Source organism: Callospermophilus lateralis, chromosome 6 (genome assembly GCF_048772815.1).
Source record: "Callospermophilus lateralis isolate mCalLat2 chromosome 6, mCalLat2.hap1, whole genome shotgun sequence".
In the NCBI taxonomy this organism is placed as follows: Eukaryota; Metazoa; Chordata; class Mammalia; order Rodentia; family Sciuridae; genus Callospermophilus; species Callospermophilus lateralis.
The window spans coordinates 55244996-55264541 of record NC_135310.1 but is presented as its reverse complement, the minus strand read 5'-3'; the positions used below and the strand labels follow the sequence as shown (position 1 = coordinate 55264541).

Genomic DNA, 19546 nt, shown 5'->3' with positions numbered 1-19546 from the left:
CCAGGTAGCTGGAAGAATGGTGGTGCTGTTCACCAAAGGAGGGAATGCAAGGATGATGAGGGTGTAGACTCTGAATCTGAGCTGCCTTTGGGATATCAAAGTTAAAATACCCAGTAAGCAACAGCCAGATGTTGAACTTGCAAGAGAGGTTGGAAATTGGCAGCTGAGGCATAAAAAGGACAAGATCAAGAGAACTTGAAGTAAAGAAGAGGACCAAAGGGAGGACAGCTGTGTGACAGACTAGCCTTCCTGGTAGAGAAAGGTTTATTGTCTTTGTCATTTCATATGAAAGCTCATTACTCTTTCCAAATTTAACCAAACCACATTGAAACTCTGTTTGTGTAAGTCGTGGTGGCTCTGTTTTTAGATTAAAGTGGGAGTCTGTTCTGCTGTGCTTTGTTAAGATTTTAGGAACTCTGCAAATAAATACCATCCAAGGTACCATGCATGCAGCCTAAAGGAAGACTTATGGAAAGCTGTTAGCTGTGTCAGGGAACAAAATGTCTCTGTCACATAGTGGGTTTGGTCTCCATCTGCCTCCCCTGTACTGGCAGACCATTTTTCAGTAGAAAACTGAAATTCTCTTATGTAGGAAGATTACAACAGCTCTGACTGGGACTCTTGCTGAAGAAAAGAATTTCTAATTGCTATGGTGCATACTGCCTGACTAGAGTTCAGTGGTAGTCCAGGCTCAGGGTTGCTACATGTGGTTGACAATTTGTGCCATACACATTATGTACAACTGTACATGTCTTGGTCATGGTAGGTGTGGTGAGAAATAGGAAAGTTTCTGCTTTTGTTTAGCTATCTTTTGTTTGTTAACTTTCAAAAGAGTGATTCTGGCAAGATTGATTTCTAACTAAAACATAATCAGCGCCTTAAAATTAATTTATTCTTAAAAAGCTATCTTTAAAATAAGAACTGTTTCATATTTAAATTGTTCATTCATCTGTGAGATTCTGAATCATTTTCTATAAAATTTGGTAATATCATAATTATCCAGACATACATTTATCAAACAAGGACTACAGTTTCCTAAACTTTAGGTCTAAGTCATTTTATTTTCATTTCCAGCCTGGTGAGCAACCTGATAGTGAACCCCCAAATTTCATCATCATTTGTTTTCATTGGCAATAATCAGTCAATTATGTTTCCATAAGTTCTTGGCTAGTTAGTTATCAGTTGTCTGTACTATATATTAAAATAGAGACTCTCATTACAAATTTTTTAAAAAGAAGAAGAACTTAAGACTGTTCTCTTGGTTCTTATCCAAACATTATGTATCAGAATCACCTGAGGAGCCTCTGGAAGGGAGAGAAATTCCCACTCTTCATTGCACACCCATATTGGATTGTAAGTCAGTGAATCAGAAGATGGGTTCAATGATCTTGACTAACTTCCTTCCTTAGGAACCACTGTTTAATGTTGTTTCTGAAGATACAAATCTTGATCTCACTGCCATTTCTGTTGCCTCTGCCTTTAGGTCACAGTAAAGCTGTCAGGGACATCTGCTTCAATACTGCAGGAACGCAATTCCTTAGTGCAGCCTATGACAGATATCTTAAACTCTGGGATACTGAAACAGGTAAGAATGCACTAAAACTAAGAAACCTTTATCTTCTAAGTTAGCATTTATTTGAAATGATATGAGCTGACTCCAATAAAATGTCACCTCTCACTGCTGATTGTCCCACCATTGACTATCAGTTAATATAACAAAATATGTTTGAGTTAAAACTCATTTATAAAAACAGCTCTTTCACTATGAAACTGTTCCTACTACATACAATTTATAATGTAAACATGTTAATGGACAAGCAAATTTGAAATATTCCCTAGACCATCTAATTGATCTTTTTGTCTTCGTATGTTTCCTAGCGTGGTACATTACATATAAAGAAACTACATAAATGCCTATGAGTAGAATTAAATTTAATTACTCAAATTGATTCAAATGTAGGTTTAAATTCCTGTTGACCAGTTGGTTTTACATATTTGTAACCATATTAATTGCATCAGTATTTTGTGGCCATTATAATTTTATACTATTAGAAAGTTATCTTTTATCTTAATGAATTTAAAGATTATTGATAATAACTAATATTTGCCAATTACGCTAAGCATTGATATGCAGTATGTCATGTAATCTTAATATATCTCTGTGAGATGTGTACTAGTATTACATTGTAAATGAGAAAACTGAGGCTTAAAGATAACTTTCTAGGGTTACACAGCTAGTCAGTGACACAGTTGGGTTCAAACCAAGGTCTCTGATACCAAAGTCCATGTTCTTAGCAGTGATTCTCAATTCTGGCTGTACATTGTAGTCATCTGAAGAGCTTCAAAATTTTTGATACCTGGGTTCAACCTTCAGAGGTCCTTATATGATTGGTCCAGGCTGTGGACTAGGTAATTCTACTGTATAACCAAGGCTGAGAGCTCCCCACTCTAAGGGCTTTTCTAAAGTCAAGGAATAATATACATGAAACTTATGAAATGCATAAATGTTTAGTGGTTTTCATTTTGCTTTTTGGTAACTGTATCTATGAACTTATGTAAATTAATTTCTCTTTTATATCTATTTTCACACAAAATAGTATCTGAGATTTACCCATAAGCTTGTGCCAGTTACTTACTCTTTTTTGTTGCTCAAAGTATTCCATTATATGGATGAAATTATATTCATCTATTCAACAATTTATGGCACAGACATACTTTTGAAAAATTATTTTTAATTATTAAAAATCCATGGAAAGGGTCTGGGAATATAGCTTAGTGGCAGAACACTTGCCTAGCATGCATGAGGCCCTGGGTTCAATCCCCAGGACTGGAAACTATGAAAGGGAACAATGTAGTTTATAACAAAGAATAAGCATGGGTTAGGGTTGTAACTCAGTGGTAGAGTGCTTGCCTCACACATGTGAGGCACTAGGTTTGATCCTCAGCACCACATAAAAATAAATTTAAAAAGTAAAGATATTGTGTCCATCTTTAAAAAAAGAAGAAGAAGAGAGCTGCCTTTCCTCAAAATTTTTTAATCAAATGACCATAGATCTTAATGCCACTGTCATCCTTAAGGGGTCAAATTTATTTTTTTATTTAATTTGAGTTTTTGGTTTTAGGACAGTGTATATCAAGATTTACAAACAGAAAAGTACCCTATTGTGTCAAATTCAATCCTGATGAAGATAAACAAAATCTCTTTGTGGCCGGGATGTCTGATAAAAAGATCGTGCAAGTAAGTCTTTTCCTTCAGTATTTTTATTAAGCTTTCTGAGCTTTATTTTATATCAGGGAGTGGATTACAGAATGTTAGCACATTTAATATTTGCTACTTGTAGGGATTACTGATACTCTGTTAGTATCTATTAGTAGAAAACAGTCAATTTATAAAAACATCTTAGAGATCTTTTTCCTTTCCACTGTCCAAAATTATATCTCTGTTTTTACCTTTGCTCTTGTTTGCTATCTAGTGGGACATTCGAAGTGGAGAAATTGTGCAGGAATATGATCGGCATTTGGGAGCTGTCAACACCATTGTTTTTGTTGATGAGAATAGGAGATTCGTGAGCACATCTGATGATAAGAGCCTAAGAGTTTGGGAATGGTGAGTTTCCATCAGTAAAATATCTACTGCTTTGGCTAGGCACAGTGGCACACACTTATAATCCCAGATACTCGGGAGGCTGAGGCAGAAGGATAGCAAGTTTTAGGCCAGCCTGTTGATTCAGTGAGACCCGGTCTCAAAATAAAAATTTTAACAGGTCTGGGGATGTAACTTAGTGCTTACCTAACACACACAGCTCTTGTTTCAACCTCCAGTACCAGAAAATGGGAAAAAAAAAAAAAAAGGAAGAAAGAAAATTTACTGCTTTATACAAAACAAGCAATTTTTAAAATGTGTAGCCAGCCCACTGTGATCACCAAGATCAGTTGCACAGATTGTTAACTGTACCACGTTGCTCAGCTAAAGGGGAAGAGAAATCAGTGCTTGCTAGACTATGTGCCCCCAGGACTGCATCTGATCAGAAAGGATACATTTTCTGAATTTACGTACAGGTACCATTTGGACTAATGATGCTCTGATTCTGGGCTTCCTGGGGTGCTGTAGCAGGTCTGTTGGGAATTGCTGGAGAGCAAGGAATGGATTCTAGCCATCTCTACTTCCTGTATTTGGTCCAGTGCTGAACAGTATCAGGACTTAATAAAAGTGGAATAAATTATGAAGGAATCAAGAGGCTCTATAGGTGGTGTGCAACACAATTTGGGGCTGGTCTATAAAGTTGTTAACATCAAAAAAAATAAATAAATAAATAAAATAAAATAAAATGTGTAGCCAAAGACAAAGCCTGATAATATGCAGTTATTTACATATTTTCACAGCTGTGATCCTGGCTTGCCAATCAGTGTGTTAACTATTTAAGTACCCACAATTCGGACATAAACTCTAAATAGGCTGTCTTCACAGTTTTTGGATAATCTTTCCAAAGAAGAAATATTCAACTGTAATAAATATCCAAAGAATATTTACTTGAGTACTTGTCATATAGTGATAATAGACATTAAATTGTGGTATCTTACATTGTATATTAGTTATTTTATTCATCTTTGCAAAATAACTGGCTGATAAGAAGTAGGAGCCACAAATATATAGGCTATATTGGTTATGTAGGGATTATGCCTCAGAAAAAACTCAAAGAAAATACTCATTATTTCTCCATTCCTTAAATGTCTATTTTATGATTATTCAATATTGAAAGTTGTCCCATATCATCATCCTGTACAGATGTTTTAATTATAGAATATAATCAGACTATATTGGTTACTTTTGCATTCCTCGGGAAAAAAATCATTTTTCTAAAGTCCAAAATACTGAAGCTAGTTTCATTGACTGTCATAGATCACGTTTTATAATTTAAATATAAATATTATAATTGTAATTATAAATATTATATATTTTATAACTTAATATAATTAAGTTGTAAAGAAATACATGATAATCTTTTGGTTAAAATGAATGTGTAGATGGAACCCAGCTTGTTTTTGTAGCCATTTATGAAGCATAATTCAACTATGATTATAGCCTAACAAGGACTAGAAAGTGCATCTTTCTACCCTCAGAAGTTGTTACACTTTAGGAAAGTGGGAAGTTTTGAATTTGATTTCCATCTCAGTGTACATCCTTTTGGAGAGCTGAGCAGGCCCTAATCATTGTCAGGACAGTTTTAATAATTGAAGAATTAACATTCCTCACCACTACCACATTTATCCAAGTTATTCCCAACTAGTAGAGTTGATTGTACTTTGTAGTTGCATATAGCATCACTGTTAGGTCCATGGTTTAAGATTGCCTCATAACTAAAGCTTTCTTACTTCAGAAATGATGTTTCTTATAGAGAATCTGGATAGGAACACTAAGTTTTTTGCTTTTGTTTTCTTGAGAAAAAGGAAAAGAAGTTTTATTGCTTTGCTAGCAAAGAAGAAACATAGGGAATTCCTGTCCCAGAGGCTGTGATTCTGCCCATCAGGGGGGATAGGAGGTTATTAAAGAGGTGATTCAAAAGGAATCCTGTTTGGAGAGATTAGGTAGGCAAAACTAGGGAGGGGAAGATTAGGGAGGAGGAGATCAGGGGGAAGAAGATCAGAAAGGAGAGATCACATCAAGAAGATTTTAAAAATAAGTCTCAGTGACAGAGCTTATTGTGGACGACTGTCCACAAAGCATAAAGTGGACGACTGTCACATTTTCCCATTGTGAATTTCTTCATTCCATTTCTTTGGAAAAATGGGCAATGACATCTCCAAGCTGCAAAATTGAGGAAAGTGACTCAAAGTCTTTGTTCTCTATTCTGTCCAGTGGGGCATGGGCACTTAGGGTATTTTGCATCAGGGCAGTTCAGATATCCATGGTAGCCATTGATGGGAGGCTGGATAAGGCATACATAGAGCAGGGATCATACAATGACAACAGTAAATAAGATAGCAAAGCATTATTTTTTTGTAAGCAATTAGCACAAAAGCAATTAGTATTTCAGATTCTGAAAACCATGAAGACAGTAACTCATTAAATTGTAAGAGAAGATCTGACATGCCATTTGGACACAAAGTTTTACATAGGTCATCTTAAATCATTTGCACAGTACTCTTTCTTTTTTTAATATTTATTTTTTTAATTATAGATGGACACATTATATTTTATTTTTGTGTGGTGCTGAGGATCAAAACCAGTACCCTCGCATACTAGGCCAGCGCTCTACCTCTGAGCCACAACCCCAGCCCCAGTACTCTTTCTTAAACATACGTTTTATTTTATGTATGTTAACAGTTTGTTTATACTTAAACATTTAGATGTTTCTACCTTCAGATGACATTTCATTTCCCTTTTTAAATGTAGAATGGTGTAAAACAAATTGGTAAATATTTAAATGTTAATGTTTTATCTCTCTCTCTTAATACTGCTAAAAAGTCATGATACTGTTTTGTTACAAATGATGACATCCTTGAGATTTTCAATTAACCCTGACTTAATATGGTAGTCGTTGTTGTAATCATTAGTGCTGTTACATTTATGGAACCCTTTTTATATGCCAGTTGCTAATCTAAGTGTATTATTTGAACTCTGACTTAATGTACAATCTTACAAGATAGGTACGTTTTTTATTCCCATTTTCTGTAAAAGAAAACTGAAACAGTTTAATTGATTTGCCCTGCCCAAGGTTATGTAGGACAGGAAAAAGCCAGAATTCAAACTTGGGTCAAACTGATTCCAAAACTTAAGATCTTCGTTATATTATATTCCAAAACTCGAGTTCTTAATTATGTGGCTGAGCAGTTAGATGAATGAAGGAAGTGATAGAGAATGTGAGGATCAGTCTTGTTACAAAGGCAAATAGGAAGCTCAGGATCCCCAGAAGTCTTATAGCCACCACGAAGCGTAATTACTAGTGATACTAGTGGCTTGCATAGAAGGGAGGTCGTCATCTCCTCAAAGTGAGAGCTGACCCCAGGAAAATTAACAGCACCAGGGCCTTTAGACAAGTGGTGCTTACCAAGCTTATCTTCCCTCTTCCTGCTTAGAGTAGCATAATGAGAAAAGAAAACAAACCAAAGGAACCTTGGCTTTCTTAAACAGCACAATCAGAAACTAAGACTATTATGTAGTTCTGAAGGAGAATTGGAGTTTATATTCAATATTCAGCAAATATGGTATTTTTAACTCGCTAAATGCATGAAATGTCATTGTCATGTTTTCTCCCAAAGGTATTTATTTCGGTAAAATACTTTTAAAAAGAAATTTTACAGAGGTTGATAAACACTGTTTATCTTTTATTTTAAAAATTTTGGTTTTTTTTTTTATGAATACATTTCCAAACTGAAGATTATTTGAAGATAAGTTTTACTAGCTTATTATACTGCATTACAGTATCTAATTAGAAAAGTGTTGTGTTTATTAAATTTAACTATGCCTAGCAGACATTTTTACTAGAAGTAATGAAGTCCACAGAGGAGTTCAGATTCAATTGTTGTTCTAAACTTTGTTGTACCAAGATTCCTTAAAATAAAAGTCCATTTGATTTTTTTGTTTATGTATAGTATTGATTAATATGAACCTGAAATACGGTCAATTTAACTTAGAAAATGCCCTTATTTTTCAATCCATGACATAAAATTTTTAGCAACTAATAATAAATACAAGGAAGGGAAAATACGAATTCTTTTTTGATCTGACAGTGTTATTCCCCTTTTTATGCCTGGGATTTTTTTTTTCCTCCAAGCAAGACTTGAAGAGAAGTTTTCTCTAATCATTTCTTTCTTCTTTCAGATGGCTGTATAAATGGATAGAAAAAAATTCTTACATGAAACAAAGTATCATTCTTCTTGTTATCATTATTATTATTTTCTAGTTAATCAAAGTATTAGAACTTGAATCGTAACTTGAAATTGAAATTGCTATTTTATGTTTGTTTGATTCATCAGATTACATTTCCCAGATATTACTCTGTAAAAAAAAAAAAAAAATTCTTATGAGAAACAGCAGGATCAAAACTCCTTTTAGAATTATGATATGTTTTTTTAAATATATTTTTTAGACCTTGATGGACCTTTATTTTATTCATTTATTTATATGTGGTGCTGAGAATCAAACCCAGTGCCTTATGCATGCTAGGCAAGCACTTTGCCACTGAGCCACAACCCCAGCCCTGACATAATTTTTCATGAAGAACAGTAAAAATGAAAAAGTTAGAATTTTCAATGGTTTTAAATTTAGGTGACTGGTTTTTCAAATTTATTGGTTTTGTTTTATCCTTTGTATCACTCACATGAAATTTTTTTGGTTTTGTTTTTAATGCTTTTTTTTTTTTTCCTACCATACCCTTTTGAAATGCTTAGCATATATTTTGAAAATAGTCTAGGTACCAAGCACTTAATCTCCCTAGACTTGGTCATTATTTCTAGATGGAATAGACCAGCACACAGATCCGTATAGCTCTGTCTGCTGTCTGTTTGCATTGCTGAGTTAAAAGAACATTCCTTGTAGGCTTGTACAGACATCGTGTTTTGACTTACCATAGTACATTTTATGATGAGTTATTAAATATCTTATAACAATTTTTTTAAAAAAATATTAAGGTCAAAGTTGAATTTTCAGAGTTTGAAAATAAAATATTTCATGGAAAATCATTTATAAAGTAAAAAGCTTTAATAAGCAAAACAGTATCATTTTGTAATTTTCCTTCCTCCAGAAAGTTTAATGAAAAGGTTTAATAAATATATCATTTCAAGAGTTTGCTTTTACTTTAATACTATACCTCCATTTCAAAGATAATTTTCCTGCTAAAGGTTTCATTGTCTTACCTACTTGTTCTGATATGCTATTTTAAAATTTTAGGGATATCCCTGTGGATTTCAAGTATATAGCAGAACCCAGTATGCACTCAATGCCTGCAGTGACTTTGTCTCCAAATGGTAAGTTCATACATAGAATGTGATCTTAAATGAGCTCCTAAAACAGGATAGTCTAATTGCTATATTCATAGGAACTTTGGCCATTCCCTCCTGGGGGAAATTTGTCTCAGTGTCATATAAGGAAATCTTTTCAATATTAGAAATAATTACTGGTTTTCATATGTGAGTCACCTCACCCACTTTCTTGTTTTGAAAAAAAAAAAACAGTTTTCAGGTAACATTGACTGAGCATCTAAGAATTCTGTATGACTAGGGTTTTGTTGTTGTTGTTGTTTTAATCTCCCAATAGAATCAGGTTCATTAAATTATTTAATAAGCTCTTTGCTTTCAAGAGGATAGGGAATTTTGGTCTGAGTTACTCTAATGAGAACATCTTAGCAATTTATTAGGATTTTCTCAAGTAAAAATATAAAAAAGATAAATTATTTAGTACTATTTCCTTCCTATTCAATAATCCATTGTCTTTTAAGTGAAATATAATTTGTGCTTCAGACATACTGAAAATATATTGATATGATTATATCTCTACATGAGGATAAAAGTAAAGGGTCTGAGATTTGGGGAACATCATCTTTGAAGCCACTGTTAACTCACATAACTACTGTAAGTGTAGAACAAGGTCATAGAGACAAAGAAGAGTCTATTCCTCCATCGGTACATCTGCCACAGGCAGAGTGAAAATAGTTAAGTGCCCTATCATTCTTATGAGAAGAGCAACCTTAATTGGATCCTACTTTGGTAATCACAATATTATGTACTTTTCTTATCATGTTCGTACCCATCTTGAACAAGGTCAGGGTTAGAACTTTTCTTAGTAATGTTTACAAATGTATAAGACATAAGTAAATATTGTAGTTTAGGATTTAAGGGCTTTGAATCCTGGGTACAGAAAAGCACCTTTAAAAATAATTACTGTAATTTTGTTAATCATATTTTTTGGAGCTGTTTATTTGATAATCAGAGATTTTCTTACCAGTGTGATCTTTCTTTATTTCATACTTGTCAGAAATAGGTTACATTTTTTCCTTGGTTCTGTTATCTGTAGCAACTACAAATTAATTTCATGTTATAAATTTAATTTGTTTCTATTAAAACTAAGCTTGGAACTTCTGTGTTTCCTTTTATTTGAAGAGTACTCAATGATAATAGGATCATAGGAGCAGAATTCATTACTTAACATATAAGTAACTCTTAACAATGACATATTTTTCACACTTAATGGATAACATGGTAAGTTTTTTTCTAGTATAATAAAGTATTTGGGAACAAAAAATAATAATGGCAGCAAACATATTTAAAATAAAGTTTTTATTTTAATTTTTTTAGTCTTTCTCTAAAATGTGTCATTTATTGACTTTACAGGGAAATGGCTAGCATGTCAATCAATGGACAACCAAATCTTAATTTTTGGAGCACAGAACAGATTCAGATTAAATAAGAAAAAAATTTTTAAGGGACATATGGTAGCAGGCTATGCTTGTCAAGTGGACTTTTCACCAGACATGAGGTAAGTTTAAATCTTATGATTTATTCTCATGTTCAGATATATGATACCTAAACTGTCATATACAAGTAATAATACTTCAGAAATCATTTTCACATATTTAATTGTATGAGAATGTATAATCTATCAAAATACCAGGTAAAAAGGCAATAACAAGTTATGAAAATTATATTTTGCTTTTCTTTAGGTTTTACTAGAGGTTTTATCCTTATTATTTAGACTTGGTGCTGGGGATATAGCTCAGTTGTGCCTGTCTCTCATGCACAAAGCCCTGGGTTCAATCCCCAGCACCACAAGATATAAAACAAAAAACCACACACTATTACTTAGGCCTGTGCCCTTTAACCACCTATAAATCCCTGTCTGTATCAACAATGCTTTATTTTCTCTTTGCTTTTCTAAGCTGGCTAGGAGTATTACAATTACTGTATGACTATGACTGAGTGAATACCAGAAAATTAATTTTATATGATAATGTTGAAGGGAACAACTTTATTGTAGCTTATCTGCACTAAAAACTGAAATCCAGCTTTTGACTATTTCTAGATCACACTTGATTCATGAAGTCTACAGTCTTGTTAAGAGTGAAATTCCACATTCCTTTCCCCATTCTTCATTAAAATATATAAAAAAGGTAGAGATAATTCAGAAATCCCTATAATTGTGCCTTAGATTTTTACCTGTGACTCAATCTTAGATTTATTCAAAGGATTTTGAAGATAGAAAGTAATTATGAAGATAGTAAAGTTCTCTGTGATAGAATGTGTCTAGTATGTTCACTGACTGTATGTGAAATTGGTTCTTCTATACTATTTTGACTGTTCAGAGACTGTTATGTGTCATTTATTATGGCCCCTGGGATTCCCAGTGTTCCCAGCTAAAAATAATTTTCTACTCTTTGATTGGTAGCTCATTAGGGAGGTATTTTTGTAGAAGTTCAAATTATAGACTGATTCATGTTCTACCTTATTATTCTGAGTTTTGTATACTTACCATGATATTTTTATGTTAAATTTAAAAAATGAGATCTGCCTGTGTTCTTCATCCACTTCACCAGTTGAAGGTATTTGAAAAACAATAATTTTGAATTTTTTTTCCTGTTGCAGCTATGTGATCTCAGGAGATGGAAATGGAAAATTAAACATTTGGGACTGGAAGACCACAAAACTCTATAGCCGCTTTAAAGCTCATGATAAAGTGTGTATAGGTGCAGTGTGGCATCCTCATGAAACATCTAAGGTCATTACATGTGGCTGGGATGGTCTCATTAAATTGTGGGATTAATGGGATTAGTCCTGAAACTATCTAGGATCATTTTTGATCCAGTGTCATATTTAACTATATTTAATTATTAAATGTGTTGGATGACAACTTGATTTATACATAATGTTTTCCTTATGAAGTTGACCCATTGTTTAAAAAAAGCTTTATAAATTTGCTTCATTTAATTTCATTGGCAACTTCATTTTGTTCTTTATAGATGTTATTTATACAAAGAATGACCGTTGACTATTCAATGAGTAGTTGTTGGCAGGCAGTTGGGGTTTGTCCCCATGGCATTACTGAAAAGATCTCTTTGAGGTCAAGAAAGAATCCCTAGTGGTTTGGGGATTCTAGGGGAAATAATGTAATTAATGACTCCAAAAGGTACCATATAATTACCTATTCAAAAGGGCAGTAAAGACCAGGGATGATATAATTTAATATGTGTCTGAAAGAAGGATAAAACCACCCACAATTACTGTTCCCATTATTTTCAGTGCGTCAAGTTCTAATCCTTTGGCTTCATGGGTTCCACTATTTTTTATGACATATGTTGCATATTTTTAGTTGTAGGTCACTAACCTTCTTTGACTGCAGCATTCCTCTAATTTTTAACAGTGTAAAATAAAAATCAGCCCAGAATTCTTTTTTCTACTTTCTAACTGATCAGTACAGACAGAGCTATTGTAAGCAAAGAGTTATATTATTTCTGAAGATAGAACTCAACAGAATGCACCAAGGCTTTGAATTTCATTACTATTCACTCTCAGTAAGGACCTGGCTACACTTCCAGAAATCAGGATCTCCTAAGGCCATTGTTTCACCAATGTTACTACTAAAATACTCCTAGAATTTAAGGTATGAGGGCATATTCCAAAATGTCAGTTTGTAATTTCTTTGAAGTCATGTTTTGTCTTTAAAATTATTCTGATTTTACATACAACCCAACTTTTTAAGATTGATAAATACTAAACTTCTTTCAAAATCTTTGAAAAAAAAATAATAATGCTACAAGATGGCTAGACACTACCAGTTTGAGAATAAAAATTTCAGATTATGAAATAAAGGTAGCCTCTGAAGTATAGTAGCTAATAGTACTTAAGTTTTTCAAGCCCTTTCTTCTGTCTTAAGTCTATATCAGATTGGTTATAGCTATGCAGAGTACTGACTTGAAGAGCAAAATCATGTTGAATGTTGATAACCTAAGAGCATTAAGCTCTGAGTCATGTGCATGCTCCTTTCCCTTAGAGAGCTTCCATTTTTTAATTTAAAAATATGACCAGGCTCTGTAGCCATATACAAATAAATTTCAAAGAAGAAAATAGTAAAAGAGGATAAAGATGAAGAAGGTGTAGTTTTTGATATACAGGCACACAAAGAGATAGAAGCACACTGCCTAGATCCTGCCATTTTTGTATCTGCCCAGGAAGGGTGGCAAATAAGAGGAAAGAATTCAGACAAGACCTTCCCTTAGTCCCAATCACTGGTAAAACAAATGTGAATTATTGAAATGTGATGGGACAAAAAGAATTCATACATTTAAACTGTTATTCAGCACCAGTATTGTATATGTTACAAATCATAATTTCTTAATCTGGATTTATTCTATTGTTTTTGACTGTTTCTAAACTAAGTAACTGTATATAAAAGTTTTCTCTTTTTGAAAAGATCCTATTTTTGAATAAAATATTTTTTTGTAGACAGTGTGGTTGAAATGTTCTTTGTTAATTTCCTTTTAAGTCTGAAGTCTGTTGAGTAAACCATTTGAAGATTTAAATGCGTCGTATAGAAAAAATATGATGCTTTAGTTGTGGGTGCAGTATATTTAGTAATATATTTATTCTAATTAAATGATAAAAATACAAGGCAGTAAGTACCCTTAGAGCATTTAGTGGTATGTTAGGTCACGGTTACATCCAATTTTAGTGTACACAAACAAATGGGATTCTTTTCTAGCATTAAAAACAAAAAAGGCTCAAGATTATTTTTTCACACCAGGATAGATTTCCTTCCTAAAAGTTAGAATAAAAGTGATGGTTTAGCAAAAGATGTAATTGAATGACATTCAAATATTGAAGCACAAGCTTGGGGATATTTTGTCTTAAGGAGACAAATTTAAGATAAAGAACTGTGAGTACCATCAAACAGGCTTATTTCTGAGTAGAAACATGTAATTTCTACTACATGTGGTTCTTGAGGACACATTTTAGGCCTGGCTGGTATCCTTAGCATGTTTATAAATTAAAACCTGAAAGAAAACATCAACAGTGAAGTTAAGACTTGAATGGCAGCCATAAAGATCACACACCAGCAAGAAATTACAGAGGCTATCCTCGAAGACTAGTGTGAACTGAGTCATCTGTATCGGAATCACCTGGGGATTGTGTTGCTACCCATATATAAAATTCAGAAGAAAGCAATAGATAGTTACAGGAGCCATGATGAATTCAGGTGTGGGGTGAAGTGGCATCCAGGGCACAATATCCTTCAGTAGTCTTAAATGTGGGTCTCAAGGTGAAACCTGGGTAACACTGATGCCATATTTCATCAGAGACATGTATTTTTTAATTTTTACATATTTGAATAGGACTACAGTTAAAATCAAGGCCAACATTCCTAGTGAATCATAAAATAATTAATTAAATACAGAATAAACAAAGCAAGTACTAAGGGTCCTGAGAGGAAGAGAAGATCCAATAGTAGGAAGCTGTCTATTACAGCACTTGGTTCAGAATTTATGTTATGAAATGTTGGTTTAATCTGTGGGTCAATAAACTGAATAACAGTAAAAATTAGATGATAAATAGATATAGACAAACACACACATTATGAAATACCTGGGAAGCTTTTCTAAAATGCACAATTCTTGTTTCCAAGACAGACCTCCCAAATCAAAGTTAAAACTTTTGGCAAAATTCCCAAAGGATCATTTAGCAAGATTGCACTAAGGATGAGAACCACCTGAAATAGAGACCCAAATTTATCTTGTACATTTAAAAATGTAGACTATTTGAAATACACAAAGCCATAGAGAAATTTAACTGGTCAAAAAAATAGATGTGTGAGTTTATGTGCATGTTTGTGTTTATACCTTCTACTTTTCTAAACCTAAACACTACAATTTTGTCTGGAACTTAAGGAAATAGAAATAGAATAGAATAAACTTACAGACAGAGACCCTGGAATGGCTTCATATTTAATGGCAATAAGTTAAAGAGATGACTCTGATTCTATAGTTTCCTATAACTGCAAGATCTGTCTTCACATGAATTTTTAAATTCCCCACTTGCCTCTCTCCAATCTCCAGCATTTTAGATTTTTAGATGTGGAGGACTATCAAACATTTTATGTTTTATGAATTTATGTTCTAGTACAGTGCTGGCCAATGGAAATATGTGGGTCATATATGTATTTTTAACTTTCCTAATAGCAGTTTTTTAAAATGGGAAATTAATCTTATTAATATGTCTGACTTAATATCCAAAGTTTTATTTCAGCAAATGTCCAATTATTTTAAAAATTAGTAATTTACCTATTTTTTATACTATGTCTTTAAAATTCAGTATATATTTTATATTGCCATTCATCTCAATTCAAATAAATTCAGATAAATTTTTTTATCAAAAAATTTATTTTTCATGTGTATGAAATATGTGTATGTGTATTTATTTTTCATACACATATTTACCTCCCAAGTTATTATAAATATAATTTTTTTCTAATAACTAAATCAAATATAAAATTTTTAATTTAAAGTAATCAAAGGAAATATTTAAAATGAGTGGAGTTCAATGGTAAACCACATGCTTTGCAAATGTGAGATCCCGGATTCAAATCCCAACACTAGCAAAATAAAATTCAGTTCCTCAGTCAGCCACATTTTAAGTGCTCAATAGCAAAGGTGTCTAATGGCTATCATATTTCATGGTATTATCCTAGTGCCACTTTTTTACAAAAGAGCTCAGATATTCAATTTTACTGCCTCATCTTCTGCAAGATATTCTAAGGTTAAAACAGCTCATAAAATAGCTTTTTTATAGAAAATATAAATGTTCACATTTTTGTGTGCTATATTTTGAGTAGTTTCCTCAAATCTATCATCCAGTTCACTTTAAGGTCTCTTCAGCTATATCTAATCTGCTCTATAATCCATTTGGTTTCTCATTTCAGCAACTATTTTCCTTTTTGGAAGGTCTATTTGTACTTGTTTATATCTACCTATTCTTTTTCATAGTGTCTTATTTTCTTAATGTTTCTATGTAGTCTTTTGGGAAAAATCATGTTAAACTATTTATAATCTCAAGTACGAGGCTGAAAGTTCCCATATTCCTTATGTTTGTAAGCTCTACCTCATGAGGGACCATTTTCTTTCCTTACCACTTGTAATGTTTTGTTATGAGCTCATCTTAGCTGAGTCTTAACTTTTCTGAGTAAATCCCTATAACCTAGATTGGTGAAATGTCCCTTCAGAGTGGTTTTACATCTGCTCCTATCCTGTACCCTTGATGTATCACCCCTAGGACCAGGTTTTTATCTTAATTCCTCAGTTTATGGTTTTGCTCACCATATGATTTAAGACAAATTCAATTATTGAACTTCAACAGGTCTGAGGTTTTGGTTTCTCAAGAGAAATGTTTATTTGGACTCAGAGCTAAAGTGGAGATTAAGCATCTTTATGCTGTTATGGAATTTTTAAAAAATTTTTATTCTAATTATACATGATAGTAGAATGTATTTTGACATGTGGAGTATAACTTCTCATTCTTCTGGTTGTACATGATGTAGAATTACATTGGTTGTGTAATAATTTATGCACATAGGGTAGTAATGTCCAATTCATTCTCTGTCTTTTCTATTCTCATTCCCTCTCCCTTACCTTCATTCCCCTTTGTCTAATCCAGAGTTCTTATATTCCTCCATAACCACCCCCACCCCCCACCTGCAACTATTGTGAATTAGCATACACATAACAGAGCAAAGGCCTTTGGTTTTGGGGGATTGGCATATACATTGGAGAAAAGATAGCCTCTTCAACAAAATGGTGCTGGGAAAACTGGAAATCCATATGTAGCAAAATGATATTAAACCCCTATCTCTTACCCTGCATAAAACTCAAAATGGATCAAGGACTTAGGCATTAGAACAGAGACATTACACCTAATGGAAGAAAAAGTAGGCCCAAATTTTCAACATGTGGGCTTAGGAACTGATTTCATTAACAAAACTCCTAAAGTACAAGAAGTAAAATTAGGTATGGAATTTTTAGTTCATTTTTTCATTGAGGTGGTATTCCTCCAAAGGTCCCAATCCCCCCTCACCACCCCCACCACCTGGCCTTATCTCTAGCACTCTAATCATTTCTGTTCAACCAAAGCCCTAGGGAGGCTGTCATGTGGATTCCTGCTATACTCCCTGCTTAGGCTCCCTCTGGAATTTTTGTATCTGAATATTTTTCTTTCTTAGACATTTAAGCACACTTGGCGCGCACGCGCGCGCGCACACACACACACACACACACACACATTCATACATGTTGGGGGCTGCCCTGACCAAGAGCTGAGCATACCTCTTTTTTTTTTTTTTTTGGTGGTGCTAGGGATTGAACCCATGGCCTTGTGCATGTGAGGCAAGCACTGTACCAACTGAGCACACCTCTTTAAGTCTGGAGTAAAGGGGTACTGAACAGTCATTGCACCCTTTGCAATGCATGTGGACTTGCCCATGCTGGGCAAGAGAGGTGCAGCTCTGGAAGTGTGCATTACCCAATGAGATAGCCGTGGCCTTCCAAAATGTCAGTCAATCTACTGACCCCAAGACATCAAGAAGCTGGAGTCAACCCCTTGAAACCTGACCCCTTGCCTCATTTGGGGTAGAACTTTCTCGAATGTCTTCCCCCCAATAAAAGGGCTCCAGAATGTGCTCCTCTCTTTCTTGCCTGCCTTGCCCCCCTTGTGGGATGTGTGGCTGAGGACCCGTCACTGAACCCAAAGAAAAAGGGATTTTGCTGTGTGATTATTTCATGCCAGCCCAGTTCACCTGGAGTGAGCTTGACTAATTTAGTCACGTGTCGCATCACATACACATACGGAAGGATCTTTGGGAGGATACATTTAGATGCAGTCATGTTGTTGGGACAGTTTAAAACCAGTATAAAATTGGAGCAGCCTGTGAAACCTCCATTCTGGTTTTAAGAACCATAAGTTTAAGTACATAATCCAAAAAAGTACTTGTACCAAAGGTACTTCATTCAATGACTGAAGAACTATCCATCCTGGATTTCCTTTCTCTCTGGGCTCTGGGATTTTTCTTATGCATAAGCCCACCATTTGGATTCCTCTGAATTTATCTGAAGACTTCTCTTTATAGACTTCTTGGTCCTTTTGGGCTGCTAAAACAAAATACTGAAGACTGAGTGATTTATAAATAACAAATGTATTACAATTCTGGAGGCTAGATGTCCGAGACGAAGGTGTCAGCAGATCTGGTGTTTGATGAGGGCTTTCCCTCTGCTTCAAAGATGGTAACTTCTTGCTGCATCCCCATATGGTAAAAGGGGGAAACACACTCCCTCAGATCTCTTCCTAAGGTTCTAACCATGAAGGCTCCAACCTCATAATCTAATCTCTTCACAAAGGACTTACCTCTTAATACTCACATTGGGGATTAGATTTCAAGATACGAATTTTAAAGGGACAAGCATTCAGACCCTAGCAGCACACAAATTGAGAAATAATCCTATTATCTAAGTCTCATCTGATCACAAAACCAAAATTATGAGATGTTCAAGCCAGAAGGAACTTTAGAAATTAAATAGTATAAGAAAGTTGTCCTAGAAAGGCTAGGACTTGCTTAATATAATGCAGCTGCTTAGCAGCTCTGTCAAGATCTTTTTCTTTCAACTTACTGTCCTACTTGGACATATGCCATTTAATTGTGTATTCTTACAACTCAGTTTGTGTCATAATCTTTGCGGCTTCCAGCTTGCTATCTCTGTTAGGTAGTTTTTTAAAAAACAGCTACTTAGGTAATGTTTCATTCTTCAGTAAAACAGAGTCTGTACCTGAAGATATTCTCATGGTTCCTTCCTTTAGAGTAGGACCTCCATCATTTTCTCTGTACCCGAAAGGAAATTTTCTTGATTCATACTTCAGTCTTAAGAATCTACCTTTTCTCACCTTGACTTTTACTCTTTCAACTACTGTCTTTATTATCCATTTTGTCTTATAAAAACAATGTGACTTGAATGGTTTTTATAAAAATACCAGCCCCTATCCTTGGTAGAAATAGCCTTCCATCATCACACATTCCTTGTCTCATTAAACAAAAAATATGCTCTATGCTACTGTGAATTGTATATACTGTATTGTATTTTACACTGATTCTTAAAAAAAAAGGTTGTTTGCTGGAGATTGGTACAAAGAAAGGACAATGAGAAATAAGAAAGGAAGATTGAGATTTAATATCATAGGACATAGATCTATCTTCAAATAATAACTGAGCCTTCAATTATATTTAATCTATTCAGTTCAGTCATTATATAGCTCTCAATCCCCCAAGGTCAAGAAGATCTCTGTTAACATGTTTTAATCAGGAACAGGGACTACCACATGCAGTACAGTTATGTCAAGAAAAGAAAAGAACAAAATGTGTCCAAATTTAAGTTAACAAAATGAGAGACACTGATCCATTTAATTTCCAAACATTTTTAATGCTAGAAGAAAAAAAACAATAGAAAACGATGATGAAATAATTTCATAGGAAAATTCTATATGAAAGAGCTCTTAAAATTTATATTCAACAAATATTTATTGA

The 19546-nt window shown here is 33.9% G+C and overlaps 2 protein-coding genes across 5 annotated transcripts in view; both read left to right on the top strand.

Annotated features, from left to right (window-relative positions):
* The window catches only part of Cdc40 (cell division cycle 40), a 47943-nt gene extending 34575 nt beyond the window's left edge, over window positions 1–13368 (top strand). For all 4 annotated transcript variants that reach the window (XM_076859845.2, XM_076859846.2, XM_076859844.2 and 1 more), the window contains 6 exons: window positions 1484–1585; window positions 3123–3238; window positions 3474–3607; window positions 8891–8967; window positions 10330–10474; window positions 11578–13368. In XM_076859845.2, the coding sequence (XP_076715960.1) occupies window positions 1484–1585; window positions 3123–3238; window positions 3474–3607; window positions 8891–8967; window positions 10330–10474; window positions 11578–11755 (752 nt within the window). In that variant the 3' untranslated portion in view covers window positions 11756–13368. The remainder of the gene's footprint in view (window positions 1–1483; window positions 1586–3122; window positions 3239–3473; window positions 3608–8890; window positions 8968–10329; window positions 10475–11577) is intronic.
* A 1958-nt stretch (window positions 13369–15326) lies between these two features.
* The window catches only part of Amd1 (adenosylmethionine decarboxylase 1), a 530556-nt gene continuing 526336 nt past the window's right edge, over window positions 15327–19546 (top strand). Inside the window, exon 1 of the mRNA XM_077109640.1 lies at window positions 15327–15332. The gene's annotated coding sequence lies outside the window, so the exon portion shown is untranslated. The remainder of the gene's footprint in view (window positions 15333–19546) is intronic.